At 41.1% G+C, this 22984-nt stretch overlaps 1 protein-coding gene across 5 annotated transcripts in view; it reads right to left on the bottom strand.

Annotated features, from left to right (window-relative positions):
* Col25a1 (collagen type XXV alpha 1 chain) overlaps positions 1-22984 on the bottom strand; it is a 383772-nt gene that overhangs the window by 117097 nt on the left and 243691 nt on the right. For all 5 annotated transcript variants that reach the window (XM_026784141.1, XM_026784143.1, XM_026784144.1 and 2 more), the window contains one exon: positions 300-371. In XM_026784141.1, the coding sequence (XP_026639942.1) occupies positions 300-371 (72 nt within the window). The remainder of the gene's footprint in view (positions 1-299; positions 372-22984) is intronic.

Genomic DNA, 22984 nt, shown 5'->3' with positions numbered 1-22984 from the left:
ATAAAGCAAATTGGGCTCCGGCTCCATTGCATAGTAGGTGTATAATTTATCAGAGGCAGAGAGCTTGGGAAACATGTCTATTGCTGATTGCAATTGAAGCTATCTTGATTTAAAGAAAAGAACCAAACCAGGTGGGCTTTCTATACTATAAGTCACCAAACACAACCCTATTCTGAGATCTTTACAAAGACCCCCCGCCCTCTGTGCGCCATGCATAAGAGATAAAAGCAAAGCCGCAGTGCCCAGGACAGTACTTGAACGCGGAGGAGAACGCAGACTCCAGCAGGAAGCAGCACTACCTTAATCAGCCGCCGTTTAATGAGCTGCTGATCAGCAGAGAGAAAGCCATGATTGATCTTAGGAAACACCATCTGATCAGTCAGGAGGTCAAAGGTTGAAGTTCAGAGATGAGAGAGTTGAGGAATAAGCGTCAGAAGGCCCCGAGAAAGAAATAAAGATATACACATTAGATTCATAATGACCATCAAATAAAAGGGAACTGGCACTCATGTCTGACAGATCCTCAGCCTCTCTGGAAGAAAGATAGTCCTGAAATGGAACGAGTCCTGACTTTTTATTAGAATTGAGTACCTTTAGTACCCCATCATTTGGGTGTTGTGGGGGGGGCGTGTTTTAGTGCATCCACTCCCAGAAGCAAGTGAACCAGAATGACCTTGTATTCTGCACCCTGAGTAAAGGAGTCTGCGGACAGAGCACCAGTTCCAATTCCGTCAGATCTGTCAACCAGCATAATGTGGAATGAACCAGGTATGGACACCCCAAACTTAGAATCCTTAGAATTACATGATTGACAGGGAAAGAATCATAGAGTTTTGGAATATGTGTGAATCCAGCCACAGATATGAGACTGCCTCCTGGGCAGCCATGCTTTTGATTGTCATTGTTCTTGTTTAACTTCACTATCCTCCTCATGAATGCTCAGGAGGTTCTCTCTTAGACCAGGTCCGACCTCCCTGGTACACCTGAGGTCCCAGGTGCCCAGCTCAGTCACCTGGCAATAGGAGCAGAAGCTGGGAAAGCCCATGGACGGTTCTTGCTCATCCTTATGCTGATTGCCGTTCTGACCGAGTAAGCGTGAATATCATTCACAAACCTTGACGGTGAGGATCTGATTGCTGTGTAGGGCAGCAACTGTGGGGAAGCCTGGCAGGCCCTATGGACATGGCACAACACCAAAACAACACGACACAAAACGTCACACAGACATTTTATCGGTAGACGAACAAAAAACAAGGCGCATGCGTAAAACTCTCCCTTCCCGCTGAGGTTCTGAACACACTTCGACATATATTAGACACAAAAGGCTTCCAAGTAAAACAGCCATTCCGTAAAGCATGGAACGGCCAGGCTGCTGACTCATTGTGATGGGATATGCATTCATGTGTACAGTTTGCAGCTCTTAATATTTCTGGAATCTTCTTTTTAGAGGGTTAGTGCAAACTGGAGATAACTGTAGACATTGCTATGACAACATTACACCCACTGGTATTCTGTTTACAAATTAGGACATACAATACATATAGCACACATATTAATTCTTTTATCCACAACAACAGTGAACAGAGTTTTCTTGTCAGGTTGGAAGTATTTTTCGGAACAAACAGTTCACCATGTAAAATAAATGTTACTACCCAACAAATCAAAATTCCTCTCTGTGCTCATGGGATGGATCTCGGGTCTCTGCCCTGGGTTCAGGAACCTTTGTGAGGTAGTAGATGGAAATCTGTCTCTTATAATGTGTATGTCACGTCAGAGTGATTTACAGCCGCACTTTACAGTAATCGTTCTGTCACGTGACTGTTCCAAAAGGATTTGACAGATCATACAACCCCTGAAGACAGAAAAGGCTCAGGATTCCTTAGACAAGGAGGGGGTGGGGTGGGGGAGGCTGCATGGGCCAAGACTGCAGCCAGTGGCATCAAGTCATCCTCACAGTGGTACCAACTGGGAAAATCTGAAAGAGAAATTTTGAGTTTGTTCCATTTTTTTTTTTTTTAGTTTTTCGAGACAGGGTTTCTCTGTAGCTTTGGAGCCTGTCCTGGCACTAGCTCTTGTAGACCAGGCTGGCCTCGAACTCACAGAGATTCGCCTGCCTCTGCCTCCCGAGCACTGGGATTAAAGGCGTGCACCACCATCGCCCGGCTTTGCTCCATTTCTTAAAAAAAAAAAAAAAAAAAAAAACCCACTTGAAATTGCAGCCTTTTAGTCCCTTTTAAACTATAGAACATGTTTACTATATAAGTTAATGACAGTCCAACAATGGATGACCTCAGTTTCTTCTGTCTGTTCTACCCTTCTGTTTGAGGATGTGTGTGTTTATGTGTGTAATATATATCAGTACAATATTAATTATATTTGTATCTATATACACACACATACACTAATAAATAGGGTTAAAAACATTGCAACTCTTTGGCATTTGCTAAATATGTATATCCATATAGCAAAGGTCAGAGATTGGGGCATGTGTTTTCTTGTTTGTTTTTTTATAAAAATTAGTAAAATGAGGTTTGTAGCATGAAGATGTGCTTCAGTACTGTGGATTCAGCCTTTGGTCCTCACCGCTGAGCGCTCTGAGTTCTCAGGAAGCTAAGCAAGGGGACCCTCACCCCTTGTGCCAGATCTGCTCTGATAAGGCATGAAGTGGCTGGGCGGGTTTGAGGTGACCTGTGTTCCTCTTCTTCTTCTCCTCCCTACATGAAGCGTCGACTCTACGCAAACCCAGAAATGCCACGAGGTGGAAAACAGATGTGTACCATTTGCTTTTGTTTTTACTGTGGAATATGAGTTTAAAATGTTATTAGATGGTAATGTGCCAGGATTTGTCCATCTGTGACTCATTAGCCCTATATTACACAGTCCGAATTTTATATGTAAACCTCATATTTATGTAAGAGAGAACAAAACCAGATACAAACACCAAGTCTAGGAGGGATCAGAATCTTGATTAGTGGTGATAAATCACACTGTCACTTGAAGCATGATTATCTAACACAATAATTTTAAATTAGAAACCTTTTAACAGCACACATGGTAGGCCTTTCAAACGTTCAGAAATTTCAACATATAAATAAGTCACCTCTCATATTCATATTTGAGCAGGACCAGATTGTCCTCTGAGCGTATTTGCAGCATAGTCACACAAAAGCCCTAAGCTGGGTCACCTCTTGGTTTGGGCTTCCAGGGAGAGCTAAGAGGGAAGTGGCCAGGTAGCTCTGAAATCAGAAATCTGCATTTGAAGCCCTTTATTTTGCATTACTGGCTAAGGTATCTCAGTCACGTTAACTGTGAAGCACTACCCGGTGGGATTAAAGCTGAAATTTAAACGACTTCCAAAATGACCTCGGAGGTTATCAGTAGCAGATTAAAAGAAAAGCACACAGAAGGGCCCTCTTAAATTCTAGCAGGAATCCTAAGACTCTGTGCTTCTCAAAATGGGGGGAAAGGGACCCTAAACGTTTAAGTTAGTTTTAATTAATAGTAAGCATATAAAAATTTTTACAGTAAGGCTTTTTTTGTAAAGAACTTTCAACTAAAAAATTATGCAGTAAAATCACCCAAGTTTTTTGATGTTAAACAAATATTGTTATATTATTATTATGTTGGATTAGAATGCATAAGTTTTAAGACGTGTTACCATTTGGGGGTGATACTGCATCCCATTGTAGAGGGGGCTTCATCTACTTTACAGGCAGACTGTGCTTCTTATAGGATGGTACCAAAGCATGCACCCAACTTCAGGATCTGTCTTTCTATACTAGTGACTTCTAGGCTCCCCTAGCTATTTATGCAGATGTGCACTCTTAGGCAGGCCATTTCCCAGCATTAGTCACAGCCCTTTCAGTAGTGAAACGCAGAGATCTCACTCTGCTTTACATCTCATACAACTTGCCTGGTACACAGATGGTTCAAGTGGGTGTGGGGGAAAAAAAGGTGCCTCAGAAAAACACGGTGAAAGAATCCAGAAATAAGCTGAAATGTTGGTATAATCTGAACATACTTTCACCCCTAAATATTTTGAATTCTTAAGGAACGAGATGCACGCGTGTGTGATACAGGCCACCCCACGCACCCCACGCTCGCACCCGAGAGTGCAGACCCTCACGGCATCCATTACCGCATCTTCCTGACATGCAGTAGCTACCTTCCCAGTCACTGCTCGGCCAGCATCACACGAGGACTGCCAAACCCATTGTCACCCCCTAGAGAAACACACTTTGTGCACATTTACACTTATACAAATAGATAAGTCATGAGAAAGGCTTCTGATTACTTAGTAGCCGTGAGGGCAAGATGCCATTATCATTTTAATTGTAATTGTGTATTCAGTAATGACAAATATCACATCATTATATTTTAGTGAGAAACTGTTTTGTCAAAGATAGCCAATAAGGCACTGGTAGAGACAGAAACGTCATCCTAGATGTCTACTTTCAGATTTTTAAACATTCTAGTTTGTGTTTAGGATCATGTCTTTCTGTTTGTTTTATTGTTTAATACTGGAGAGCTGACAAACTGACAGCAGTGCATAAGTAGCCCTTATTGATTGCATTCTAGGTAGCACTCGGTGTGCCGCATCATGGAGATTTAATGGCAAAGAGGGTCCCAGGCTCACGGCATTTAATACCTAAGAAAGTCGAAGAAAATAGGTGGGCGGGAACTGTATGGGTTGATAACTACTATGGTGGTAGACTAGGAAGACCAGAACCAGGCACTGTGACAAATTTGTCACATTTGTCATTCCAGCACATGGGATTCTGAGGCAGGAGGATCCCAAGCTGAAGTTTAAGGCTGGCCAGGTTGGGCTATTTGCCATGACCTCACTTCAAATATAAGCAAGCAAGGAAGAAACTATTAAAAACAAGGAGATGATTAATCAAGAGGAATAAGATTTGCACCTACACCCAGGTCTAAGAGTAGAAATGAAAACTTAGGGAGACCTAGTTCAGCTGTATAAATGTTGTAGGACCAGGGCAGGGACCAACCAGTAGTTTCTGGTGTTGTTAAAGAGTATGAGTTCGAATGGGGATTGGAGGGTGCTCACATGCCTTAGCTGGAATAACAGAGAGGAGGTAGAGGTGATGCAGGGGTCAAGTGGGGGCTCGAGGCAGATGTTGCCCCAGATGTTGAGCTGACATGGATTTGCTAAACTTGAACTGAGTAATGGGATGGTGATTGGATATGTTCATGAAAGAAGAGAGAGGCTTGTGTGTCCACGTTCAGCACAAGAGCAGAGGAGGACTATTTGGGTAGAAAAGCAGAGCAGCTGGGGGGCCAGGGGACAAGAGACAAGAGAGGGCAATAGCGGTGGATAAGCAAAACCCAATGATATACATCTGTGGAAATGTTGGGGTGGAATCCATTAAATTTAGGCCGATTTAAAAAAAAAACGAATGAGTAAATGAATAAATAAGATAGAGCTAAGATCAGGAGTTGTGTGGCCGCATAAGTTATCTACCGGGCCTGTGGGAGACAATACAGATATGAGGAAGAGTTAAGACTTCAGGGGTGAGCAGAGATGGGAGCAACCAAGAAGAGGTTTAATAACAAGTGCTTGCACATGCAGGGAGAGGCTACCTTTCTTCACAAAAATTCTATATAGGCAAATGACTCAAAATGAAAGACACATGTACTTTTATGTTGCATTCTTCATTTGCTTTATGAATGTACATAAGTGGTCCATAATGTGAACCGGGCTAAGGACAGCACATGGGGCTGTACGGATAGATATGCAGGGGAAGATAAATATTTTAACAATAAGGGATCGAGAGACCTCAAAAGCAAATCATCTTATGGAAGAAGCACCATAAAGCATTTATGTTATGAAAAATAAGAATCTCTTGAGTTTTTCCATAGCATATACTACAGTGACTTTGTTTGCATGAAATACATCCAGCATTAGAAAAATAATCATTACGATGGGCACACATGTGCATAAGCTAAGATAAATATTCCTGTAAGCGGATAAAAGGACTTCTAGTTAAGGGAGGCCACATGGAGAAATGTCTCAATAGAGTGCAAACCATGGAGGCCCAAGAATGACTTTGGTTTAACTACGATGAGGCTGAAGACATAAGACACTGCATGCAAGAAACCTGCTGTCAAATTGCTCCGCAATGGAGTAGATGGTGCAGCCTCTCCATTCCCAAAAGAAAACCAACTAGATGAAGAGAAAAGGCTAAAAGTGTTCCCCGAATGACTACACCAGTAGGAACTGGTGAGGATCATAATCTATAATTTGTGGGAAAGACTGATTTAAAGAGTATTAATTGTGCAAAGAACTAGTTTTCTACTCTCAAATATTTTCCGGTTGCTCAAAAACTAATTTTCCTTTTCACGGATAATCCAATTCTATTGTGTTTCATTATAAAAAAATAGGTCCAACAATCTCAGTAATTATGCCTTCTCTATGTGAGGGAAAAGTGTGGATTTTAAATACCAAAGAGAGAACAACATAATCTCTACCCTGAAAAACCTCTTTAAATTGCATAGCTATTAAGATGTCAACTAGAGAGAAAATACAAAGGGTCTCTTAATATGCAGAGTGATGGCAGGAGAGTATTCTGAAACTGGTCAGGGCAAAAACTGTCTAAGCGATATGAACAGAGCAAAAGACTCTACTTGTATAGAATCTTTTAAGAAGGGCCAAGGTTTGCTGAAAAGTATCTCCGAAAGATGTGATACCAAGAAACCCCAGAAGAACAAGCAGGATTATAGAAAAGTGGTCCTGGCCTGAGGGGAGTGCAGAAGTACAGACACAGGGGTATGTCAGAGAGAGAAAAACAACAGACTTGCACCGTGGGAAGAGGCACAGACATGACATCTGTATAAAACTTCATTAAAAAGTTTGCTCTAATTGAGTCAAAGTTATTCTCTCGGTATCAATTTCCAGAGTGAATCCTGCATCAGAGTTTTAAATGAAAATTAAAAAATGTCAATGGTGATAATAGTGAGAGTTCTGGCTGACACACTGATGCTCTGACACACTGATGCTCACTGTGTGCCAGCTAAGAACACGCTCTTTGAATCCCCACACCAACCATTTGGCAGAAAAATGGCAGAGAAGTTAAGGGCTTTGCCCACCTAACTGTTAAGTATCAGAACCAAGATTCATGTCTTTACATTTGATCCGGGATACCCTTTCAACCATGAAGTTTTCCATAATTCTTTGCGGCCTCTGCATTTTCCCTCCTACCATTTATCCATTCATTCATTCTAGAAGAATTTAATAATATTCTACCATAAGCAAGTGAAGGCTTTTGACATTGAAACTGCAGACATAAACGAGGCAGGCCTTCTCCCCGGCCTCTGCAGGGATGCGTTTCGCTATGTGTGTTTATGTTCCTCTTCCCCTGCATGTCTCCAGTTTCCTCCACCCTACCTCTCCCCCTCCCCCCCAGCTATGTTCTTCGCTGGCTCTCTGCTTACTTCCTCAATAAGGAGGCAGGGTGGTAAATAAGACTTTTGTACTACCATTTGTAGAGATTAAAAAGAATACCTTCAAGGTACTTGTCAACTGACTGAGGGTGAGTGGATCTCAGTGCAGACGAAGAAGATGACAGCAAGTCAGAAAGGTGGTGACAGCCAATGAAGAAGTGGCTGTGCGACAGTCCTATAGGGACATTCGGGACACCCTTACACGAGAGTCTCTTGGCTGGAAGACAGCACAGAAAGCAAAAGACTATCTAGGTACACAGCTCAGCTATGATGTTGTGCCCGAGGGGCACTGAAAATGGATGAGGCTATAGTAATATTTTATTTATGTTTTAGTAAATAAAGCTTGCCTGAAGATCAGAGGGTAAAGCTAGCCACTGGAGGCCAGGTAATGGTGTCACACACCTTTAATCCCAGGATTTGGGAGACAGAGGCAGATGGGTCTCTGTGAGTTCAAGGCCACCCTGGGCTACACAAGACCAATGCAGAGATAGATTCAGATGGTGATGGCTCACATCTTTAATCCCGGTACTAGGGAGCCACATGCCTTTAATCCCAGCATGAAAGGGGAATAATAGACAGGAGGAGACAAAGGCTCAGGGTTCAGTCTGCACTTGCCCAGCCTTGATAGAGGTAAGGTTTTTCTAGTGGCTTGGCTGTTTTTCTTTTCTGATCTTCAGCTTGAACCCCAAATCTGTCTCTGGGTTTTTATTATTTGTGTTATACAAGGCCATGCCACTTTTCTGAAACAAAGTGTGGAGAATGATGACCACACACACACACACACACACACACAGAGAGAGAGAGAGAGAGAGGAGAGAGATATCAACCAGGAATTGTGAAGTAGACTAAGTGGAAGAGGAAAATGTAGAAACCCCAAGGAGACTGGGGTTAATTTTTCGGTCAACTCAGAGAAGCAGAGGGTCAGACTTAGAAGTCAAGTTACTACAGAAGAGTAAATAAGGTTTCTTATGGCATTTTTAAAAAATTGATATTCATACTTCAAAGTGGAGGATGATGATTTAACTGAAGATACAGGGGTGCACAGGACGAGAGCTAAGGTAGGCCACGTGGTGAGGGAGGACTTTATCGAGGTCTAGTTATTTTAAGACTTGTCAATGGAAGTTTTCGAGACCTGTGGTGGTTACCGACTGACTCCATGGTCAAGATAACACTGAGAGCAAAAGAAGATCCATCTCCCTCTTCTGATGACATGCTGAGCTCCTACGTGGAGCTCTAGGTATTCCCCCTTCAAGTTAAGAACTTGCTCTTTCCCTGGGGTAGGTCGGCGTACTGTCAACAACAAGAGTTGTAGGATTCCTGTGTGAGTTTAGACCGGTGAGGAGAGCACTCCCTCAGAAAGCAGCATCTTTTACTAATAACACAAGAAAGGATGGAGAGAGGAGCATTAACACAGACAGCCACCGACATGGAAAATGTACTAAGCTGCTGCTCTTATTAGAAGAAGAGACAACCCTTAATTGCATTCAGTCTGTAGGAAGGCTCTCAAAGGCATAATTTGAGATGAATGAAGGTAGGGATCAGGCACAGTCTTAGGGAAAAGCCTGGAAGAATCTGATAGGCTGTGAATGTGGGGGGGGGGTTTAAGAATACTTAAAGGAGAATTAGTGGGCAATAATAAGTGGGTTTAAGGAAGATAACAAACACTACCAGAGTTAGGAAAATCAGATTAAAAACCAAGTCAGTATATACCCTATAATTTCTTATCTGCAATTCCAAAATTCAAAATGGCTGAAGAGGAAATATTTTTCCTAAGCTCAGTGTTTTTCTTTTAAGTTTGTACCAGATGTGTCCAGTGACAAAACCCTTCTTCAAACAGATGTGCGACTATTTCTGCTTGAAAGCCTTCCTAGGGTGAATATGCTCTCATCCCACTGAAGAACTCGCTGGCTGTATTACAGGGTGACAGCTCTCACCCAATATGCAGTGTATGAACACTACCAACTTCCTAGCTTCTCAATACTCTAAATTCTGAAACACATTAAACTTTGAGACTTACAAGAGAGAGTGTAAACTTAGGACAAAAATTGAAGACAAAAAGGGAAACTTGAACAGAATGGGAGAGTATAGAACAAGGAATAAGTTTTGATTGGAGGCAATGAGTTGGGATCTAGACAAAACTTGTCAATAAAGGCCAGTCTGAGAAATGCCTAGCTTAAATGCATGACATGAGTTACATATTATAATTTGTGCTAGTTTGGAACAATTTAAAAGAGATTTACCTTTTACTCTTTGGTTTTACATGTTAACTATGATTGTCCTGATGAACAGTTTCATGGAATACATCTTTTACTTAATTTCTTAAATAATATATAATCACATTTATAATTAGCAGATATGAACGGTCCATCTCTGGTGCAACACTGTTGAATGCTAAATTAGAAGCAAGCATTTAGTCTCTAAAGAAAGTACTCATCACCACGGCTGACTTTGTTTTGTTGCACTGATGCTTAGAGAAAGTTTACAAGCTCTCATAGTATCAATACTACTCTATAATTTGAAATAATCATTCCCGAGTACAAAAATTCAAAATCTGATGTTATAGTTGAGAGGTACAAGTCAGAATATAATTTCTTTATGCAAAGAGTTTCATTCCTAAATAATGAAATCATTCCTATGATTTGAACTCTAAGTGAAAGAAGCTGTTATGCTCTACAGTAAAACCATATAGTTTAAGACTTTCAGAGGAGATTGTTCTAAATTTTGGGAAACTATGTCTAATCCTTTTCATTATATAATATGTTGTCTTTTCCCATATTTCCTCATTTACCCTACCTTCCCATTCCCTTCCCCCATTTAATCCTCCTATTCTAGTTTCCCCTTTATCTCTTTATAACATATTCTATTTCCCCTTCCTTGGAAGATCTCAGTGACCTGCCAGCAAGGTACACTGGTGCAATCATGGTACAGATGTTATGGGAATAACCAATAACTTCTTAAAAAGTGGACTTAAGGCCAACTCCATGATGTGGAATCCAACCTGATACTACTAACGCAGCCAAGGACCTGAGACCAAATAGGAAAAGTGACTACTATTACTCTGCTAAAACAACAGCAATAAAATGACTCCCAATAACATTCTGCTATACCCACAGATCAGTGCACTCCTAAACAAAAAGCTGTTTGCAATTAATTCCTGCTGGGAGGAGGAAAATCAGTTTCTTCCCATGGAGGATGTGCTAGATAGCTTAATGTCAAGTTGGCACAAGCTAGAGTTATCCGAAAGAAGGGAACCTCAATTGAGAAAATGCCTCTATACGATCTAGCTATAGGCAAGCCTGTAGGACATTTTCTCAATTAGCGATTGATGTGGAAGGTCATGTGTGGTGTTATTCCTGGACTGGTGGTCCTGGGTTCTGAAAGAAAGCAGGATGAGCAAGCCATGGCCAGAAAGCCAGTAAGCAGCACTCCTCCATGGCCTCTGCATCAGCTCCTGCCTTCAGGGTCCTTCCAAGTTCTTGCCTTGCTTGAGCTCCCACCCTCACTGCTTCTGTTGATGCATGATGGTATATGCAACTGTGAGTAAAATAAACCCTTTCCTCCCTAATTGCTTGTAGTAATTGTGTTTCATCACAGCAATAGTCATCCTAAGACAAGAGAGTCACTGGGTATATCAACCATACTCCGGGGTAGGCCACATGCTTAGGACTAGTTGACCAGCACAAAGCAAACTCCATGCTTATGTGTATATGTGTGTGTACTTTTTGTTTTCTATTATTTATTTATTTTTTGTCTTTTCATTCCTTCTTTTCTTTCTTGGAGTTGAATGAGAAGTGAGATGGGGAGGATCTAATAGAAACTGGGAGAGGAAAAGGAAAAGAATATGGCCAAAATATATAGTATGAAAACATTTAAGAAAAATAAGAAATTACAAGATGATGTAATTTCTACATTTTTGTTTTCATTTCCTGGTTGCATCTGATGGTGTTATTACTCTGTGGAAGAAGTATGGGTTTTATTTACATGAAGTATTATACCGCACACTGGAATGTCTATTCATTCAACTTTTAAATTCTTTGCATTTATTTATTGTGTGTTAGGGGGTGGGAGTAGTCCATGTCACAGTCAGTGTGTGGAGGTCAGAACAAATTTCAGGAGCCTAATCTCTTCTTACCACTTGGTTTCTGGGGATTGTCAGGCTTGGCAGGAAGTGCCTTACACTGAGCCAAGTTGCCAGTCATGCATTCAAATTTTAAAAGTGACATTAATTCGTATATATATTTGACTTATATATAGTTATCAGAAATAACTATTCTGATAATGTTCTAATTTTTGCCTCAAATTCCTTTCAAATACTTCCTAACTTCAAGTATGTGAATGACAACAGTCCATACAACAAAGCCAACACTAAAGATGAAATCATCTTAGAAGTTGTTGAAAATGAGAGTCAAATAAGCTTTATGTGCATTTTTGTTAAAATCAATTCTCCATTTAAATTTACTTGATGTTTCTTTAATCAAAGGAATGTGTCCATATGTGCCAGAAGCTACAGTTTTTCTTCCCATAAAATTAGAAATTTTTGGTAAATGTTAAACAATTTATTTGCTTTATTTGCCAGTAAATAAAAAAAAGAACAAAGTGAATAACAGTGTTTTGCTTGAGTAAAAAAGTTTTTTTTTCTGATGTCTTAAGACATATTAGAAGTAGTGCCCAACTTACAAAATACAGATGGGTTTTTCATGGATGTTATATTTTTCTCCAATGGGTCTCTGATTTCAGGACCTACAAGCCACTAAGTTTACATGTTAAAAGCCAGGTGGCATCTGGGATACTTAGCTAGGGTACCAGTTCTACCACCTCATCAGCTACAACCGTTATGACTCCCATATGTGCCTAAGGAAAAACAAGACACAAGATGGATGTCCGTCATGTCCTGACTGAAAGGGATGCTTGTTTTTGCATGAGGCACTGCCGAGTTTTCTCACTGGTGACATGGGATGTTAGCAATTATGGAACACGGAGGGGAAAGGAAGAATCAATCATTTTACAACTCTGGGATGAAGCTTCATAATGTCACATCCAGCTGAGGGGAAGTTTCACAAATATCAACTGTCCAGCTGCCCACATTTCTTGCTTTGTGAAACACTGGTAAAAGTTATGCTGGGAAAGGGCCCGCCCCTTCCACTCCCATCACTTTAGGGTGACCTCTGCAGCAGGTATAAAGCAGGAGAAGAAGAAGGAAGCAGAAGTCCAACCAGACATGGATTTAAGGGAAAATCCTGAGAACAGAAAGATAAAAAATTTCAATCTAGAGCCAGAAAAAAAATTAATGATAAAAAATGGGTTTGACGTACAGAAACAAATATGACTGTGTGTATGATAAACGCCCAGGAATGCTGGATGTGCTGAACTCCAAGGGAAGCAAAGCGACCAGAAGAAAGACTCTCAGAATCACGTCTAGTCTAGACAGAAGGACTTTCTCAACAGTGAACGTTCACCTCCCAAGTCGGCCAACCATCCAGAACATCTCCTGCTTTTGTGGACAGTAGGAGAAGCAGAAGAAGAGAAAACAAAATCCAGGTGTGGCCGCTTACGTTTGTATTCCTAGCTCTTAGGAGACTGGGGCAGGAGGCTGGCTTTGAGTTCTGGGCCAGCCTGGGCTCAAGAGTGAGATCCTATTTCAATAAAACAAACCAACAAAGGCAGATATTTGGGAAAAATTTATATTGACCTAAGTCACAGTTAGACTTGATGATTAAAGTGAATACTTACAAAAGAAGCCCATTTTAAATATTAAGGGATTTCCTGCTCTGTTAAGTAGATAAAAGTACATATGTGATTTGATTATAGCAAGGAGTCTGTTAAAAATTCTTTTACTGCTAAATTACAAGCCCTAAACTGAAAACAAATGAGAATTAGATTTGTATCTGATTCAACTACCCACTAGGGTATCAGTTAATAACTGGTCACAACTTCATGACCCCAGTCCATGCTCTAACATTTGTGTCAATGAAAGGGACCGGCCTCTCAAACAAGGAACAGGAATGATTCTGTTCTTCATTTGTCTGCCTATTGCTATAGCCATCTCAAACATCTGGAAAATGGGAGCAAAGAGGAGTGGAACATTGGTTGGACTTGGGAGTTAGAATACAAAACGGATCATTAGAATACAAAACGGATCATAACAAGATGAACAGATTGGACTGGACCAATCACAAAGAACTAAGAACAAAGAAGTACTTAAATGCAGTAGAGGAACTAGGATTTTGCAGTTTATCGTGGAAATAAACATATTCATCTTCATTTGTGGGCCCCTAATGTTGTTTAAAGATCATATGGTTCTGGACTGGTACTACTTTACTCATGCCTGAATTGATGAACTTAATTTCTGGGCATTTACCTTTAAGGGGGCATATTGTTTCAAAGAGGTTCTATTGGTATAGGAACATCTATGAAGAACAACCCAAAGGGAAACAAGGTACAGTGCTGTAATAAATAGATAGTGGAGGGCAGGCTTGGGGATATCAGAGGCATTTCAAACGGACATGGCTGTGCAGAGATCACAGAACACAGCTGCCCCCCTCAGAAGGCATGCTCAGCTTATTCCAGGTCACCGCATGCACATAGCGCAGAAGGGTTCCCTCCATTCTTCAACACCAGTGCTTCTAAAAAGGCACCGCATTGCAATCTGATGGAAGACAACTCAGCCCAGAGGGCCGAACTGAAACCAGCTACCTCGGCAGTCAAGAACGGCAGACACCAATCCAAAGTGGAAGCAAGATTTGTTAAGTGAATAGCTGAATTACTTCATGATATTTAGGACTGTCTTTAATCAATATCAACTGCTTCCTAAGACAGCGAGTTTCTTGGCCCTGGAGCCGTCTAAACAGAACTCAGGGACTGTAAACACCCAATCGATAGCGGTTTGCTATTGCTCAGCTGTGAAATGGGTTCGTGCAGTAATTATGAGTTTGACAGAGCAGCAAGTAAATGTCTCTTACCCATGTTATCACCCACAACACTGCTCTCTAGATATATTGGCAACCAGCATGTACAGACTTTATTTTTTTGAGACAAGGTCTTGCTATGTATCATAGGCTGGCCTCGATCTCATGACCTCCTGTTTCAGCCTCCCAAGGGCTGGGATTACCAAGAACCTTTGCCCCGTCACCATTCTTTCAAAGTAGGGTGATCAAGACTTATCCCAAACCTTTACTGGCACTGACAAGTGACTTCTTAATTCTCAGAGAAGCTTCGTTGCCATTCCCATGTTAGCCTAATAGTGAGGTGAAACACATTTCACGCACACACAACTCTGATTCTGTTTGCCATGTTTTTCTTAACTTTGTTAAGAAAATTCTATATGCCTTTCTTTCAAAGAAATCAGGTTTTAATTTATTTTTATATCAATGAGAACACAGAAAACAGTCAAACAGTACCAACCTAAATTAGCTCTTCCTTTTAATATTTGTCTGTACAGCTGTAAGGGACAATTCCAAACAACTTATGAACTTGTTTTTTATTAGTGCCCCAAAGGGCAGTCTTGTTAGGAATGTTTATAACGGGAGATGTTTCCATTAATCCAACTATACAACCAGAACAGCACAACTCCAGAAAACATGTACAATGTATGAAAGCATGACTTTGTCAAGGCATATACTGACTGCCATTGCTAGAGAAATTATTTGGCTCCAATAAACAGGCTTATGCAACTAATTCTATATTATTGTTCTAAATATCCATATACATCAGCTGTGACCAACACAGGCATTTAAGCTGGATCATCCAAAGCAATAAACTAACATATTGTTAAACAAAAATCCTCATAGAAGCTGAAATTTAGGACCATTTCTCCCAGTTCTTGCATGCTTGCTCTGCAATGCCTATGATTATTCTGATTTTAAACATTCTAAGGACTAAAATTTATGATGTTAATGTTATTTGCCCATTATTTACTACCAGTCTATTCTAAACATGGCCTGAGGTTGTTTTTTAAATTATGCTGTACTGTAACTTATATCTTAAACCAAAATAAAAAATCTTAAAAATAGCGTAAATTACTAGGATTCTAGAAACAAAATTAGTGAGTTGAAGTAGCAATATTTTTTTACCCTTTTTAATGAACAGATCAGGCTTTCTAATAAAGCAAACTCTAAGATATAATAGTCTTATAGCAGTGTGAGACATCTCTGGGATTTTAAAGCAAATGCTATGTAAATTGTTTTAAAGGCAATGACGCAGCACCTTTTCTTCAAAAACATGTGACTCAGCCTCAGTTATCTTGTGACTGTTGTGGTGCATGCTGTCATCATAATGTCAGAAGCAAACTAATCATAATAGCCACTCTTTCAAGCTCCACTGCCGGCAGAAGCATGCATTTTTAAAAGCAGGTGTTTGTAAGACAGCGTGCCTGCCCCACGTGAAGCACATGGACTCCCTTTGGCTTCTGCAACTCATAGTACGGAAGGAACTACATGGACCTGCTGGAGCTAGACCTTTCCATTTCCCAAGGAAAAAAACCCAAAGGATTGAAATGTTAGCTATTAGTTTGGGTGGACCAAATAAAATAATCTGTTATCAGAATCTAGTCCCCAGGTCCCCAGTCTGTAGCTTCTAATCTTCCCCCCAAGACTTACTGCCTCAAAACAGAGAGAGAAGCGTGCATAAAAAAGTGCAAAGATTCCAGTAACAAGGACAAATAAAGACATTCAATTCCTTTCCTCCTGCACAGGCTGCACAGAAACACTATGTAAGTTGTGACAGTTTCTCAAAGTACAACCCAGTGGGTGCATGACATTTTATTTGCCACATTCTAAACGTCTTGAGTTGTTATAGCAGTTACCATATAAAATTCTGGGTAGACAGTGTGACTTCAACTCCGCCCTCTTCCCTGACACATTTTATTAGAGCTGCGTGGCTCCAACATGGAAGTAATACCTCGGGCCAGGGTAGAGTTACAACATTAGCAGTCACCATGGTACTGGGGACATGACAAGCTGTCTCCGTTTCTGCTTTGTTTGACTTTTCTGCTTCAAAGTGTAAAATGGAGAGCGAAGTTGTAAATCGCTACATGAACTTTCGGAATAAATCCAAGGTATTCACCAGATCTCCAGATAGTCATTCTTCCCAGGACTCCTTCAAATTAACATCCTTCTGCAAGGGTGCTGCTGAGTAATTACAATGACTACTCAACAAGATGGTAAGACTAGAGAGGAAGTTTGCACTGAGTCGAAAAAGAAGAAGAAGAAAAAAAGGAAGAATGGCCCCATAATGTGGCGCTCTGAGCTTTTCCAACGTTGACAGTCCTTCAGCCATTTCACTTCGTCAGTATGGAAACTGTGTGTTTATCTACATATGAAAATATAACTGGCATGCACACTAGGGTGAACCTTCCATTATAAACAATCACTGTCTACTTGGCAGAGAAAGAATGGAAAGTAAAATGGGGCCAGTGAGATGGGTCACTGGATGAGGGTGGCTACTGACCACCAGGTTTGAATCCCAGAGGAGGAAGAAGAATTCCAATTTCTGCAAGCTGTCCTCTGCCCGCTACATGTGGACTATCACAAGATAAATAAGCATAAAAAAGTTAAAATGTTTTTTAATATTTGCTTTCATCATCAAAATTAAAGTGATTGTCAAAACGGACTATAATTTTTTAAGCAATAAAGACATAAGAGAGACATGGTCAGGGGTCTCTGCCATATGATGAACACCAGCCACACTAAAGAGAACACAACCAGAAATGCTTGACAGCTACACTACCAGCTCACAACTTTCTTAAGGGTTTTCTTCAAAAATAATAGGAGGGTCAAAACAACTTGAAGGCAGGACAGGATCATGTATGAAAAATTACCCAGTACTATGGTAATATATGCTAACTACAAGGGGTAAGCCAAAGCTTCTTCAATAACAGGAAGATTTTATTCTTTAAAGACTATTTTTATGCTGGCATATCAGACTTTTCTGATTTCCACAACCATTGAGGAATAAGGTGTGGGAAAGAACTGACTGTCTGAATTATAGCTGCAACTTTTCTCTAACATTCAAAGCAAGAGAAAGATTTGTGTCACAAAGACCTTAATAATGGATGTCAGCGAACTCCATTTGAAAGTCAGTGCCTCTCTTGGACATGATTGTTGGGAATGTTGACCGTGCAACGGGAAGTTGCCAATGGCTTTCCCAGAAGATGGGTGAGAAAAAACTATGTGTTGAAGTATTAAAGGTTAATTACATTCTCTCTAGTCCTCAGATGCCACACTGAGTAGAAGAGGCTATTTTTAAAACTAGTTAAGGCTGACGTATCAAGTAACTGAAAAGAATTAATAAATAGCGTTAGCCATTCACCAATCTTTATAGGAATTAGAGTATAGATAAGGCTAACTTCATATATGTATGGTCTTAGCGTGGGTGTATGTGAGTAACAGTTGTGGACAATTGTTTCACAAACACATCGTAGACAAGTGCAATTAGAAGCAGAGAGCTTCACATGTGTGTACACAAAATATATGTATGGTCAGACCATTTTCTGTTCACACACACACACAATGGTAAACTGTACACTGCCACAGTCAATACTGGCCTGTGATAAGGGTGAGTGTTTGATTATTCCTAATACGAGAAGCAACTTGGACAACTTTCAAAAGACAAACAATGAGACCTCTCCCTTAGAATGAAGGCAGGTTTCCAGAAGTTTCCCTGGCTACTCTGGTTAGCCACAGCTCCCTCAGTCATGCCCTTCACTCCTTACTTCCTACTTCACCATGGCAAGAATGCCCCCTGGACAATCCCGGAAATCTCACAAGCTGATGGCCCCCGTTCAAGGATGCTGGGTGACGTCAAGGTTCTGGCGAGGTAGTTCAACACTGGGCCATAATTAAAAGAGCATAGATCAACAGATTAAGCTAGCTTCTAAAAATAATAAGCCTGGCCAGAGGTCCAAAGAATAAAAATGTATTAGGCAAAACTGAATGCATTTCTTCTTAATTAAAAACTAGACGATATCCCCTTCCCTCCATCGCCAGTGGACAGAGATTGATCAACCAGGCTGCCTGTTCTTTCGAAGTAGGGTGGAGGGCAGAATCACTGCCGTTGCACTTCAGGCTTTTTCCTTTCCGCTGTTCCACACCATGTCCCCATGGCTTCCGGCTGGAACAGCACCATCACTGTGGATGGCGAGTCCCCCTCTTCTTGCTTCCTCTCTATAGTTCTCCTAGTTAAATTCTTAGTCTAACAAAGTCTTGTGTGCCTGAAGTTGAATCACTTTCCTGGAAAGTGATTCATTTCATTAGGCTTTCGACACTTTGGATGCTATTATATGACAGCTTGTTGACTTGGTTTCTGAGACAGGGTCTCACTCTTTGGCCCAGGCTGGCCTCAAACTCACAGTTTTCTCACCTCGGCATCCTCAGATGTGGGGCAGAGACCAGTGCTATCACATCCTGCTTCAGTTTGCGGGGTTTTGAGGGCACCTTTCCATGCCTGACTTTTAGCAAGAGATTCGTGCAATGTCCGTAAGTCCATCAAGAATGAGAAAAACGCCCGGAAGCTTTCTTGGTATAAGAGGTGGAAGAAACAGCATTGTAATGGTAGCAACAACACTTTCTATTTATAGCATTTGATTAGTAGCATTTGTGCTAACAAAACAAAACACAGTGAACCTAGCTAGGGTGAGGGTTTCCCCAATTCAGGCAGCGGAGCTGAACAGCCTTGTCAAGGCTGGAGAGCCTCGGCTCCTCACTCGTTCTAGCCCCCACACAACTGCATTTGAAGTAGGATCACGCAGCTGACATCCCTCCCTACAAAGCCAGTCTTGTTTGCCACTCGTGATTTACAGACTGTGTCTGCTACAAGGGCTGCTGGACACATTAGTGCAGGCATGCGCATGAAAGGATGCGGCTGTCCGGCACTAAGTGACTTTCCAGAGGCCCATCTCAGCCAGACCTACAGGAACCCCTCTTTTCCCCTCCGCAAACAGCATTTGCCGGTGCATAAAGCCATCATTTGACCCATCCTGAAAGGAAGAATCCAGAACACGACCCACCCTCTGAGCCACATCTGTAAACAGAAACGGAAAGTTTCTGTTTCATACTTTCTTCTCTATTTGCTTGATTTGCTTCCAACACTTCCAGTTCCAACCTAATTCTGTACTCGGGTTCGATGGTAAAAGAGTGGTAGCAATCATATTAGAATAAATTGCTTGCATTTTCTGTCTGTAATATGGCCATTTTCACTGATATTACTGCTTATAATTTGCACTTCATATTTTGTCCGTTTCCAACGCAAGTTTAATACATTAACTAACAGCTACTTTCTCTTCCTAATATCAAAGTTACCAACTCCAAATGTATTCCCCCCACCTTTTATTACATTCTTCGGCTGTAGGCACTAATATAAGTGTTGATATTAATGTAGACATTAACTTCAATTTGTATGAGTTAGCAAAGCTAGGAATCTTACATTGGAATTCAAGTGGAAATTAACTTGCTTAATAAAATCTTCTAGAGAGTCCTGTGGTTCAGAGGTGATCATTATATATCCTTCACTGAGGTAGTCCTTAAATTATTTAACCTGTGTTTCACATGAAGTAGCATTTGTAAGAATTCTAGCGAATGAAGTCTAAATGGGATAATATTAGATAAAAGAGTATATTATGAATAGCTAAAATCCTTCTCCATAGTCTGTTGTAAGAGTGCGAGGTACTCATGTCCGTCTGAAATCATCCAAAGGTTTGACACAAGCAGAGGTAAGGAGACCCCTGTGAGTGACATAAGCAGTGAATGGGCTGTTTGGACAACGAACCCTGTCAAACAATGGTGACAGAAAGGCCACTGCACAAAGGACATCCAGTGGCTATTCAAACCGCCTGGCAGCAGCATTCGTAAGCCTCTGCCAGAGGACGCGCTAGGGTTGGACTTCGGTTTCATTTTCTCTCCCCGTGGGCAATAGTAGAGCTTCCCACGAAGGCCTCACAGCCCACTGCTGTGCTGTTCTGCTAATGTGGGGGTTTTGTGGAGTGTTATTCTCTGCCTTCAGAACGTTGTAAACAAAATTTGCTTGTTAGGATTTGATGTGGGACGCTTGATTACTTGATGTATTTTGTGGGGACAGAAAATACATAGATGGAGGTCTTCCTCTGTAAGGGCCCACCATTTATTGTCGGAGACAGTCTCTCACTGAACCAGAAGTTCATGATTTCAGCTGGCCTTGAAGGCCAAAGAGATCCCTAATTCTGCCTGTCTCCACCCCCTTGGTACTGGGGTCACAGGTCCACATAGTCATGCTTGCTTTTCTATGGGTCCTGGGGATTCAAACTCATGTCCTCTTGCTTGGACAGCAAGTACTCTTATCCACTGAGCCACCTCATAAGACATCAAGGACCAGGATTTAAAGTGATACAGAATAGGTAACAATCACTTAAGTCTTTAATACCTACTTTTATTCATATTTGATGAGTCTAGTAATTTATCCAATAACCCTGGGACATAATTTATAAGACTGAATTCCAAGGACTATCCCTGTCTGTACAATGAACCCTGCCATCTGCAGAAATAATTATTGTTAAACGTGTCTATATTAGGACAAAATGACAAACATTCCAGGGCTTAATTCATTATACCACTCTTAGAGGTCTGATCTAGGGTACAAAACACTTAAAAATACCTCTGATTAGAAAATAAAAAGTTACAAATGATAATGAACTTGTGGTTTCCATGCCAACTTCGGCTAAATCTGGAGAGCATTAAAATAATTTTCGCCCAATTTCTTCCTTTTCATTATATTCTATTCATTTCCTTGCATGGGTGATACGTGTGGGACCCAATAAGTAGTGTGCTCATTAAGGCTATAGAAGAAGGCAAGGGTTAAAGAAATAAGAAATCAAGTTAATATCCAAGCCTAAATGTTTTAGCAGAGCCAAAGAATCTGTTTAATCACCCCAGTCAATAAAGGTTAAGATAATAAAATAAACTTCTAAATGCTTTCCTTTGCGAGAGCTTAATCTGTCTTTCTGAAGAGTTTTTAAAGATGCTATCAGTTTTGCTGAGGCTCAGATGGGATGAAAATTTACTCTGAATACACTGAGACAAGAGATGAATTTTATGAAAATACTTAAGCCAAGCTCCTGGGTGGCTTACTGAAAATTTGAAAGCTTAAGACTCATTTAAAAGCAGCTGTTGGCTGATCATGTTGAGGCCAATAACCACTAAATCTCTCTCATTTATCGGGTTCTGTCATACTTGGCAAGCTAGTGGTAGCCAGCTGACTAGATTAATATATAGTCAAAAGATAGCCGCACGCTATTTGTTAATTTTATTGCCTAACTTTGGTTAATAAAGCTGTTCCCTTTGCTGGCGAATATGCTCTCTTAATTTAAAGGACTCAAATATTGAAACCGCTTTGCCTATTTTTAAAGAGAAAGAGAAAGAAATACACATGACTATCATAAAAAACCTTGGGTATCGTAATTCCTGTTGCCGCGGTTCATAATGAGAGCTGCAGGCCTTAGGAATAGAGCGGGAGAAAGTACACTTTCCTGGTGAGGGGAGATCATGGCAGCAGTCGTGGGTACAGATAAGGATGATGTAATGCCTAGGAGAGTCTTGTGCCCTCTCTCTGCAACAATGGAATCCCCTTACTGGTCAGGAAATGTCATTCCATGTTTGGTAGGAAGGGGGCTCAGAATAAGAGTCAAATCAGTTCACAGTTCATGAGCGGCTCCAGGGAAAGGCCAAAGCAGTCTCCTCTCATCTGGCTACCCTGAAGGAGAAGAAATCCTACCCGTGCAAAGCATCCCCAGGGAGCAGTGGGTATGCACACTTCACATGGAAGCACTGAGGAGTGGTACCACACGAGGGTGACTGGAGAGTGGGGGTGCAATCCTGTGGTAGAACACTCGCTTGGCTTGTGTGGGGCCCTGGGTTATACCCCTAGAGCCAAGGGCAGGGCAGGGGGGCAGAGACAATAACAGGAGGGTAGGTGTCAATGATGTAACCCCACATTCTGTGGAAGCTGGGTTATATTGCTCTAGTACTCTATACTGAATTCATACAGGCTCCTGTACACGTGACATCAGGGTCTCGAAACTCACTCTATTACTGTGACAAATTCCCATTTGTTTATTTTCTTGGTGACAGCAAATATATTCTACCTAATATAATCGCAAAGAGAGAACAACCATTTATTTGTATTTGTGTATTTGTTTTGCATCTTCTTCATGGACCTTGGGAGCCCACATATTAAAATGATTCTCACAGCGGGGGTGGGGAGGTGGGTGCAGAATGGTATGGTGGAAAGAGCAGGGAAGCCCCACCGAGTTTGGGTCCAAGTACTGTCTTTTGGTAGATTTGCAAGAAAGAACTGGACATTTCAACTACCTTTCTAACTCTACTCATCAGAAAAACAAACAAACAAACAAACAAACAAACAAAACAACTCAAAACCTATGGTCATCTTCATAATGTTGCTAAAATCAGAGAACTGCCCCTCAGCACAAGTTCACAGCCTGGTTCTGCTGCTGACTGGTATCTGGGACAAAGCCTTTGTTTTTTTTTTGGTTTTTTTTTTTTTT

The sequence above is a fragment of the Microtus ochrogaster genome, chromosome 21 (assembly GCF_000317375.1).
Source record: "Microtus ochrogaster isolate Prairie Vole_2 chromosome 21, MicOch1.0, whole genome shotgun sequence".
NCBI classification, from domain to species: Eukaryota; Metazoa; Chordata; class Mammalia; order Rodentia; family Cricetidae; genus Microtus; species Microtus ochrogaster.
Note: the sequence above shows the minus strand (reverse complement) of the source record. Positions and strands in the feature narration are given on the sequence as shown.